General features: G+C 37.2%; 3 protein-coding genes and 1 long non-coding RNA gene across 8 annotated transcripts in view; 3 read left to right on the top strand and 1 right to left on the bottom strand.

Moving 5' to 3' along the window:
* Positions 1-2,920, top strand: part of LOC107660930 (SAGA-associated factor 29) — an 18,297-nt gene extending 15,377 nt beyond the window's left edge. For all 4 annotated transcript variants that reach the window (XM_016450389.1, XM_016450380.1, XM_016450374.1 and 1 more), the window contains 6 exons: positions 780-844; positions 933-1,062; positions 1,178-1,324; positions 1,439-1,474; positions 1,980-2,142; positions 2,399-2,920. In XM_016450389.1, coding sequence (XP_016305875.1) covers positions 780-844; positions 933-1,062; positions 1,178-1,324; positions 1,439-1,474; positions 1,980-2,142; positions 2,399-2,515 — 658 coding nt within the window. In that variant the 3' untranslated portion in view covers positions 2,516-2,920. The remainder of the gene's footprint in view (positions 1-779; positions 845-932; positions 1,063-1,177; positions 1,325-1,438; positions 1,475-1,979; positions 2,143-2,398) is intronic.
* A 657-nt stretch (positions 2,921-3,577) lies between these two features.
* Positions 3,578-10,379, bottom strand: part of LOC107660892 (uncharacterized) — a 14,124-nt gene continuing 7,322 nt past the window's right edge. The window contains exon 3 of the long non-coding RNA XR_001631052.1: positions 3,578-3,770. This is a non-coding gene — a long non-coding RNA (uncharacterized LOC107660892). The remainder of the gene's footprint in view (positions 3,771-10,379) is intronic.
* Positions 4,803-8,377, top strand: LOC107660883 (NFATC2-interacting protein-like). The gene is made up of 9 exons (XM_016450319.1): positions 4,803-4,884; positions 5,471-5,584; positions 5,762-5,816; positions 6,219-6,330; positions 6,526-6,609; positions 6,998-7,244; positions 7,386-7,530; positions 7,805-7,914; positions 8,003-8,377. The coding sequence occupies exons 1-9, from the start codon at positions 4,873-4,875 to the stop codon at positions 8,162-8,164; spliced, it is 1,041 nt and encodes a 346-aa protein (XP_016305805.1). The 5' UTR covers positions 4,803-4,872; the 3' UTR covers positions 8,165-8,377.
* Positions 9,389-10,379, top strand: part of spns1 (SPNS lysolipid transporter 1, lysophospholipid) — a 13,179-nt gene continuing 12,188 nt past the window's right edge. For both annotated transcript variants that reach the window (XM_016450306.1, XM_016450314.1), the window contains exon 1: positions 9,389-9,624. The gene's annotated coding sequence lies outside the window, so the exon portion shown is untranslated. The remainder of the gene's footprint in view (positions 9,625-10,379) is intronic.

Raw genomic sequence — 10,379 nt, 5'->3', positions numbered from 1 at the left:
GCCAGAGAGGCTCGGAGTGGCGGCGGATGGACGCGTCGAGCCGCGGCGGGTTACTGCACAGACTCGCGGATCTGCTGGAGCGAGAGCGCTTTGTGCTGGCGGTGAGTCTGGGTCGAGTTGTGTTTACGCGATTAATTAGATCGACGCGCGCATGCGGCGTAGACTAGCTACACTAAATTCGCGTCGCTACTCATTTGTGTAAAGCTTTTTTTTTTTTTTTTTTTTTTTTACAAAAGTCATGTTAATATGTGAGTATCAAATATAATACATCAGGATTTTGAGGAACAATTATTTGTACATCTCCTAATCATTATTGTATTGCATTGCATTGTTTGTTTTGTCACCCACAGTAAAAACTGCAGACCCTTTGATCATAAGATCTAAGCATTTAGATACCATCTTACGAAGTCATATTACTGGGAGATATAGAGTTAAATATGATATTTCTAGGCATTTTATGTAAGTAATCTGCTATACTGTTATAAAATTCTCATTGATTTACATTAAAAGCTATCAGAATTTCATCTTAGTTTTTGGACATATAAAAACTGCACCAAATCACATATTTTTTTCTCACCATGTGCCTCTGAATAAAATGGAGGGTTTTTTTCTACTCCTTGAGTATGAGCTCCATATTCTCCTGTATGATACTAAATGAGCCAAAAAAGCCTGATGTATCAACTATACTCAAAATGTGTAAATAAATTTTTCTAACCATTATTTAATATGTCAAGCTTTACAGCGTTAATGGATCAGATTTATATGCATCCCTCCCACAGTATACTTCGCCGGGCGCTTGACAAGATTGCCGAAATTAAATCCCTTCTGGAGGAGAGACGGATTGGTAAGTCTTGGATATTAGTTTGTAAACATGTTCATCTGCATGTATTTGGACAAATGTGGAAGCTAATCAAACCTTTCCCTTTCTGCAGCTGCCAGGATGGCAGGAGTGTACAGTGACACCGACCCACCCAGAAAGACCATGCGCAGAGGGGTCCTGATGACCCTGTTACAACAGTCAGCCATGACACTTCCTCTCTGGATCGGCAAACCTGGCGAGAGGTATTCAGAGTCTCCTACATTATGCTTTCTTCATTTTAGAAATGCTTATTTAGTCAGTGAAAAATGAGTCAAAATTGTTAAATTTCACTAATTCATACCTGTCTTACTCCTTCAGTCCACCACCACTGTGTGGCGCTATACCAGCAAGCAGTGACTATGTGGCTAAACAGGGCGACAAGGTGGCGGCGCGTGTGAAGGCCGTAGATGGTGATGAGCAGTGGATTCTTGCAGAAGTTGTCAGCTACAATCACTCCACCAACAAGTAATCATCTACCAATTTAACTCAGCAATGGGGCTATATATTTATTTCATTTTAGCTTTTAAACTTGATTGTGTAAAATGATAATGTAACATCATGATGATATTCTTTTATCAGGTATGAAGTGGATGACATTGATGAAGAGGGTAAAGAGTAAGTACAGATCCATTATTCATGATTTTCACCCTCATGTGAATAGATACACTGTTGTTGTTGTTTTTTAAAGAAATCAATAATTTAGTTAGGATGCATTGAATTGATCAAATGTGACAGTAAATACATTTATAATGTTACAGAATGCTTATATTTCAAATGAATGCAGATCTCTTGAATTTTCTATTTTTCTATTTTCAAGATCCTTGAAAAACTGCATCATAGTTTCCACCAAAATATTGAGCAGCATAACTATTTCCAACATTTACAAGAAGAAATGCAAATCAGCATATTAGAATCATTTCTGAAGGATCATGTGACACTGAAGACCTGAGTGTAATGATGCTGAAAATTCAGCTTTGCATCACAGGAATAAATTACATTTTAAATAAAGTTATTTTAAATTAATTAAACACATAAATTAATTAGTGACTCCAAACTTTTGAACAGTAGTGTAATTCCAGGAGTGCTTTACTCAAATGATCTCATTTTCTCTTTTATTCAGGAGACACACGTTGAGTCGGAGAAGAATAATTCCTCTTCCACAGTGGAAAGCAAACCCAGAGACCGACCCAGAGGCCCTGTTCAGTAAGGATCAGCTGGTGCTGGCCCTCTATCCACAGACCACGTGCTTTTACAGAGCTCTGATCCACACGCCGCCACATCGGGTGAGCAGAACCAGAATGAGTTCAAACACTGATTGAAGTGTAGGATAAGAGGCTTCAGAGATACTCGAAGTGTTGAAGATTTGTTATCACTCTTAATGATGCTACAGGGAGGTTTGTAGCAGTGCTTTTTTGTAAAACCTTCCAAACTCTTGTTAGAATATTTCTTTGTTATGGGGTTTGTTGCATCACTAGACCAGATATATATCAATAGAAGAATAATTTACCTATAATTTGATACATCTCATGTCTTTTCCAGCCCCAGGATGACTACTCGGTTCTGTTTGAGGATACATCTTATGCTGATGGCTATTCTCCACCTCTCAACGTCGCTCAGCGATATGTAGTGGCCTGCAAGGAGAACAAAAAGAAGTGATAGAAATATACAAAATGGGACATTATTTGCAAAAAGATCCTGCATGGTTGTTGTGATTTGAAAACAGGATATTGAGCATCGATTCTGTTTTTATGTGTTATTTTCCCCATTTTCTGTTACCATGTACATAGTATTGGTATATTTTATACTGCATCTTTTGTATTATGTTTTTGTGAATCTGAATGCAAGGAGACCAACTGCAATGGAATTGGGCTTAAGTAATAAACCCTTTACATGTGAATTAAAGGTACACAAATCACAAATCTATTGTCTGTATTTTGCAATGGCCAAATAGTATGTTTCAAATGTTAAAAATGGATCTTGTAAAGGGCTTGTAACCACCACAGATACTCAGAACTACACGTTCACCAAACAGTGGTCAATAATTTTATTTTATTTTTTTAATGGCAGATTCTTTTAAAGTTTTTTTTATATTCATCTTGAATATATAATTCCATCCTTGATCTTGAGATAAATTAAATCTTGAAAGATGAACATTACACCACGGCTTCTAGACCTTTTTCTAGTATTGTATTATAGAGTGAAGCTGTTATTAATAGTTATATAAATTATCTTAGCCTGGGAAAAATTCACTATTCACTAAAACATTAACCTCATCAATGTAAGAAGAATCAATGGAATAAACTAAAGTATTTTTTTAATTACTGCTTAAACAGACAATACAAAAGGAACATAGTCAAGGGATCACATTCAAATCCAGAAAATAATAACCAATAATAATGACCACATACACATTAATAGTAACTTAAATACTGTTACAAAAAAAAAAAACGTGAATGACACTACAGAGACATTACAACGAGATAAAAAAAACTCACATACAAGGAAAGCATCTAAAAACATGAATTTTCTTTAAATACTTCTGTGTAATATTTCAGAAATCGTAGGGATTTTTTATTGTTTATAACAGCGGTTCCCAAACTGGGGTGCACAGACCGACCAGCAGGGGTGCGCGAGAGAATGCTTTTGATGATCTGTGTGCATTTTTTGAAGGGGCAAGTGAAAGAGAATTTTACTTGCCCGACCGGACAACTAATCTAATTTTATTAAAACATCGAATTAGGGAAGCACCAAAATTTCGGCGAGAATGATTCTGATTTTATTACACTTGGTGTAAACGGCAATTCATAATGGATAATCAATAGTAACAAGGTCGCGGCAGTTGAGACTCACGTGAGACAATCTCATGGAGAAATCGAAACAAATGAACACAACTGCACACAGAAGAAACATACTACGGTAAAAAAACATGTAGTTTTTATATTTATTACATAAAGCCTAGCCTAATTAATTAACATGACACGACTAAGAGAGTGCAGTTTTCCCCGAAAATCAGTACGATTGTAAATTCGACATTGATTTTAAACAAGACTTCAAACGAGTAGTTAATATTAAGTGACTTAGGGCATATATTTTAGTACAATAATGTCAATGTGACTGTTTTTGCTCGATTTGTTTAACGAAAATAGTTCCAAACAAACTTAGCAGCAGAACTGCCGCGCATCTCTGATCAACACACAGTGTCAGCGGTGTTTCGTTAGGCTACTGAATGATTAGTCATATAAAACATAATTTCCCGACAACAAAATTGTGGCCAGTTAAAATATGTGTCTGAGTGGCTAATTTTGGAAAACCCCAAGCACTGTGGCTGGTGAGCAAAAAAGTTAGTCAAGCCCTGTATACAGTGAATATTTGTATTACTGTAGTTAAAAATTTGGTTTTTAGGTGATGGGGGTGCTTGACGTGTGTCAAACACTAGAAAGGGGTGCACGCTGCAAAAAGTTTGGGAACCACTGATTTATAAGATGAAGAGATTCTAGAAGTGAGTTTAATTCAATTTTAAAAAGAGGATAGGATGGGAAACTATTTGCGAACTTTTGTTTGTGAATTGTAGCCGGGGAGGTGGCTAGTAGTAGAGGGCGTGGCTTTGAGTGAGGTGTGTCTTACATGTAGGAATTGAAGGGTGTTTATGTAATTTCCTTTTTTTTTCTTTTTGGATTACTTTGTGCAGAGAAGCTTGGATTGTATTGGGGTTTATAGAGGGCTGGCTGGCTATTAATATGCTTTTTATGAGGAGAAATTAATTTCTGTTATATGATGCATTTTGTTTGTGTTTATTTTGTTATATTGGTTCATTTGTATGAATAAACGTTTTTTTTGTGATGTAAGTTATGATTACTAGTTTTTTTGTGGTCACCCTTGCCAGAAGAGAGGAGTCACAGAATGAAAAAGTTAAACCAAATAAAATAAAAAAAGAACTAAACTAAAGTATTCCGTGAGCGAGCCTTTGTTTCGTGACGTCACGCCCTCACCGAGAGCGCGCGCGGAAACGAAACATGGCTGAAATGGTGAGATCTCGTTTATAACAGTTATTGAGTGTTCAGTTTAAAGAGTTATTGCTACTCCAATCCTGCACATTTCACATGGACACGACGTTTGAGTAGTTGTCGTCAGAAAACAATCCTGAATATTATCTATAACTGCCCTATTGTGCAATAGCACGCTGGCTAATCAGTTGTCGTCGATTAACCAACAACAACAACATAGAAAAAGTGTTTTTGTTCAAGTAAATATTTAAGTTATAACGTTACCCCCAAGTATGCGGTAACTCACAGAGCGCCAGTTTAAAATTGAATAACGCTATGCTTGTGCATGTGTTTACATTGATTAATAAACAAAACAATAACAGTAATTTTACTCCCTCTCAATTGGAGTTAATGGTCATTTAATCATGGTATTAGCCGTTTACAGAACGGTTTCGATTTCTGTTGTGATCTATCCGTCAATGAAAACAAATTTGTTAGCTAATTCTGCTTAAGTTGCGATTGACAAGCTAGACAGCTAACTATTTACATAAATGCATTTTACAAATATAATTTCAGTTTAAATCCATGAGATAATATGGGAAATATGTTGCCTTTTTCCTTATTTCAGGTAACAGACAGTGACGGGGGTGTAACTGTATCAGACCCTCCAAAACAACCCCCCAAACGCCGACGCATCCTCGACGCTTCCTCCATCACAACAGTACCTGTTTACTCCAACAAGGTGAGTAGATCTCGCCTGCTTGACTTCAAAGACCTTCCTGACTGAAAAGAATATACTTGATGACCTTTCCCACATGTTTGATAATATGACTCTAATCTAAATGCATGGGGATAGATGTGTTGCAAGGTGTTAACATATGCTAAAAGATGATTCAGATGTTACATTATTGTGTTTTAGGTAAACAGCTCCTTAAATCTGAAGCCAATAACCTTCAAACACACCACTCTCACAGGTATAATATAACTTTTTATATGCTAACATTTTATTTTAGAAATGTATATTTTTATTCAGCAAGGATGCATTAAATAAATCAAAAGTTACCATATTATGACCATTTATGATGTAAAAAAATCTGTCAAATAAATGTTTTGATTTTTTTAATTTTATTTGTTTTTACTGTATTTTTTTTTTTTGTTCAATCAAATAAAGGCACGCTTAATGACCATATCCTTTCAAAAATATTTGAAAATGTTCCAACCCCAAACTTTTAAATGATAACAGTGTATATCTGGCCTTTATGTAATTATTGCTTCCTGTGAGCGAGGGTTTCCCATCACTTTTCGTTATAGATATTTATCATTTTTTGAGTGGGAGTAATCCGCGCCATCCTCACTGTTTTCATTTATTGTGTCAGATGAGGAAAAAGGTGGTCCTCTGTGGTCTCCTTCCCCACCTCGTACAGAGAGACGGCCAGTCAGCATTGATCTGAGTGGCTCAGAGGAGGAGCCAGAACAGACTGAAGCTCAGTAAGTACACAGACTGACTTTACTTCACCATGAAACACAAAAAGTGTGTCATTATACACCCAAGATCAATGTTGTTAAATAGCTCCTTGATATTAAAATGAACCATAGCCCTGACAATTAATCATCTGATGATTGATAAGCCTACCCCTGAGCGGTGTTCTTTCATCTAAACCATCATCTTCCATTTCTCCCTAGGCAGATCCTCCGTTCCCCCTCTCCACCCCCTCCACCATGTAGTCCACTACTGAAACGGAGCAGACGGGCAAACCCAAAAATACAGTCAGTGACACCATCAATAATGAAATAAGGCTGATGATACACGCGGCAACTTTTTGAGCAATGTTGCCGTCAACGGGCAACCAGGTGAGACACAGAACCCACGACCAATCTAAAGTATCCAGATATAAATTTGTTACCCATTCTCAATGGGAAAGTGCCCAAGCAACATTGCTCAAAAAATGTTTTGACATTTCATGATCTCTCTTTTATATTGAATTTCTCATGCAGTTTTTAGTGTTTTAATGCTCTCATGACAGACAATGTTAGCTTTTTTCAAATAGGACACAGAAATGAATAACAATATTAGAAGTAATGAAATGAACAGGAAGTAAGGCCAGAGATAAACAGATCTGACATTCTCTCACTCTCTCTCTCATCTCTGTCCTAGAGAAATCCACAGGAAATTGGATGCGATTGGCTCTCTGGTGTGTCTCTCGCCTGAGCCTCAGCAGCCTGTGGTTGAATACAGAAACTCTCCATCTCCTGTGAATGACTCTGATGATGACATCATCATCATTTCTTCTGACAGCAAAAAGAAACGACGTCCCCAAAATGCTGAGGACAGAGACTCAGCACGAGAAATTTCACTAAAATTTCGCTGTCGAACAGAGTTGTACAAAATCCCAATACTGTCTGTAAGTGGAATAGAGACTCTTGTTTATGACGTATTGCTCGATATGTGGCGTATTTGTTTGGTTGAGTATGGTCCAGTCAAGCTGGAAAATGAATGTTTTTAAATTTGACTTTTATTGTATGTACGTGCCTTTTGATTGCAGACGGCTCCGTTGAGTAAAGCTGTGGAACAGTTGGCCAACAAACTCAATGTCCGACCCAGCCAAATTCTGTTGTTAAAGAAAGATATTGATCTCCCAATTCACTCGTCCGTCAGTGAGCTGGGTCTCGGCATAGCTGACATTATAGGTAATAGAAAGCAGTAGCGATTTTGAGCTGAATTCATTAGCATGCATCGCAGTGCACTTACAGAGTGCACCAGTTGGGTTCCAGATGTAAAAGCTCCATTCATTTTCTCCACAGGAAAATAATCTTTAATGCTAACTGATAAACCTTTAAAGAGAGACCTGTTGTGAGTTCTTGACATGGTTAAATGATGGTACATGGAAACATTGACACAATGACACATACAAAATCCTGCAGCCTTCATGCAACTCCTTTTCGTCTCTGCTGTCTTCTCCAGATTGTGTAGTAACAGAGAATAAACAAGAAGAGAGTGACAAAAGTAATGTCATTACTGTGCGACTGCAAGGCAAAGAGAAAGCATCTGTGCAGGAGTATTCCCTACAAAAGGTGTGTACTGTACGTCTTTTTGGATCTTGTTCTTGTTCCTGTGAAATTAATTTAGTACTCAACTGTCATTGTTCATTTTTTTTTAAAGAATGCTCCTCTAGGATCCATCCTGTCTCAGTACGTCTCTGGTTTGAGCGCCAGTGCTAGACGGAAAGCCAAATTTCTCTTTGATGGGTCAAGGGTCTCGTATAATCAGACTCCAGCTGATCTGGACATGGAGTACGGTGACGTCATTGAAGTCTGGACCTAAACGCCCTCAAATATTGATGTTCTGTACTTTTTCAAAACCATGTTCTGTAATGCAATGTAACATGTAATATGATATGGTTTCTGTGGTTCGCAAGGACGGAGAAAAATATTTGTAGAGGAGACTTCTTTTTAGAAAAATGTAATTTTTTTTAAGATTTCATGAACAATACACATTTGACGTGTTTGAAGACATGCAAAAACAATATAAAGTCAGTTTTACATTGTGTATATGCATCAGATTTATTTAAGAATTGTTTGTTTATATATATATATATATATAAGAGTTTACTTGATTGAAAGGATTATAATAAAATGGCAAATTTGATCGATGTTTTTGTGGCCTGTAGTACTTGTGTCAGTTTTCTAAAGGGCAATATTTGAGTTGATTTTCGGGGGCATTTTTGTCCTTCTGAGAGCATGATATTTTTATTTTATGAAACAACACCACACACATTCATGTCAAGAAATTAAACTTAATCAAGTGTAATAAATTATCAGCTGGAACAATTATTGCTGTTACCAATAAAAACAAATCAATGCCAATTGCTAAAGTACCTGTAAATAGGAAAACATTTGCCTCTCCGGTTGTAAATACTGTGATGTCTATGTTGGCACCAAATTTGAGATAGGCAGATTATACTGAAATATTTGATAAGGAAAATGGGGAGAAGTGGGGTATTTTTTGTCACATTCTGAGGCCCAAGGGTGATGTCTAACCCAGATGCAACCTAAATTGAATGCAGCAAATGTTAACTTCACACTCAAGTGAACTCGTGTTATCTCAGGTTATTGATCAGCTCAAACAATTAATCACTGCTTTACAATTAGTTTGTGCTGATAAAGCACCAGCATTCATCAGCACAAAAACTAGAGACAAATGAAAGACTCAGATTCACTAGTGATTACTTAGCATCTTTTGTCTTTTTAAAGTAATTTTAATTTGCATAACGTGCTGAAGAACAAGTTAGTTTTAGACCATCCAAAATAATTTGATAGAACTGCCATACCATCCATTCACACAGTCACTGAATCACAAGTATATACAAACGAATAAAAATCAAAGTAAAAATACATGCATATCATGCTAGTTTAGGTGCACAAATCAGAATATCGTCTTCACTCACGGTTTTAAATTATGTTTGTCTGTCAAAACAGCGCAGTGAGGTGAAAATCACGTGTTGACCGCTATGGGGAGGGGGAGGGGCGCTCACATGACTAGGGAGCGGAAGTACTGCGTCATTCCAATATGGCGTCGTGCTGAGCTTGTAGATCATCAACAAAACAGAAAGTCGGTCGGCTGCACAGTTCGTCTCGAGACCCTCCACTGCAATTAAAAAAATGTCCACACAGGAGGTTAGGTAAAGATAGCGCCCTGAAACGTCTTGACAGCTCAGAGGGAGCCCAACAGCGTCCAGAAGAAGAACTTTGAGGACGCCTCTGACTAAGCTTTGCATTTTCCAGGTAAACAACAGTATATTATGTGTGAGGACTGATTATGGAGCAGTAAAGTCTCGGGAGACAGCTCATATCGCTCTTTTCTATAGGTTTCGTGATTTGCATGTTTCCGTACGAAAGGCTGTTTTATAGTTGTGAATGAAGGTTTTGCTCCTCTTAAGTGTTGAGGAAACACTGGGTGTGTTTTAAACAAATATACCACCATGAGAGCTTTCCATGCCTTTTCCATAACCAAGGGTGTAACTTTGGTTTGAGAAGTGGGTGGGGGGGGACGCAAAATGGGGGAAAATGTTTTCGATTTGAATCCCATTTCCTGCATGTACATACATTTAGGGACTATGGTGATACAAAATCCAGGAAATAATTAAGTTGATTAATGATAAATTCTGCCAAAAAGAATAGTAGGCTACTAAACTATAAGAAAAAGATGTCTTACTTTCTTTATTGTTTAATAGGGGCCGATCGCCAAGACTTGAGAGAATCATTTTATAAAGTCGAAAATGTTCACCATTAATGTTTAAATAATGTGAGACTCAATATCCACTGTTAAACAAACCTTTATTTCAAACTAACCGCTGTACCTGAAAATATAAAATAAATCACTTGTTGCACAGGACAGAATGTTCTACATCAGTGGTTCCCAGACTTTTTAGAGTGGAGTACCCCCTGAGGCATTTCTGCGTACCTCCTCTCTTCCACTTAGACTGCACCTTTTCCATTAAAGAACAATATTTGCCCCCTAAATTGACTTTCCAATGCAC

This window comes from Sinocyclocheilus anshuiensis, unplaced genomic scaffold, assembly GCF_001515605.1.
Source record: "Sinocyclocheilus anshuiensis isolate Anshui unplaced genomic scaffold, SAMN03320099.WGS_v1.1 scaffold2630, whole genome shotgun sequence".
In the NCBI taxonomy this organism is placed as follows: Eukaryota; Metazoa; Chordata; class Actinopteri; order Cypriniformes; family Cyprinidae; genus Sinocyclocheilus; species Sinocyclocheilus anshuiensis.
Note: the sequence above shows the minus strand (reverse complement) of the source record. Positions and strands in the feature narration are given on the sequence as shown.

Excerpts from the sequence above, each read along its gene's own strand:
- LOC107660883 (XM_016450319.1), top strand. Across the intron at positions 5,585-5,761 it reads TACCTGTTTACTCCAACAAG|GTAAACAGCTCCTTAAATCT; the intron begins GTGAGTAGATCT and ends ATTGTGTTTTAG. Across the intron at positions 6,331-6,525 it reads CCAGAACAGACTGAAGCTCA|GCAGATCCTCCGTTCCCCCT; the intron begins GTAAGTACACAG and ends ATTTCTCCCTAG.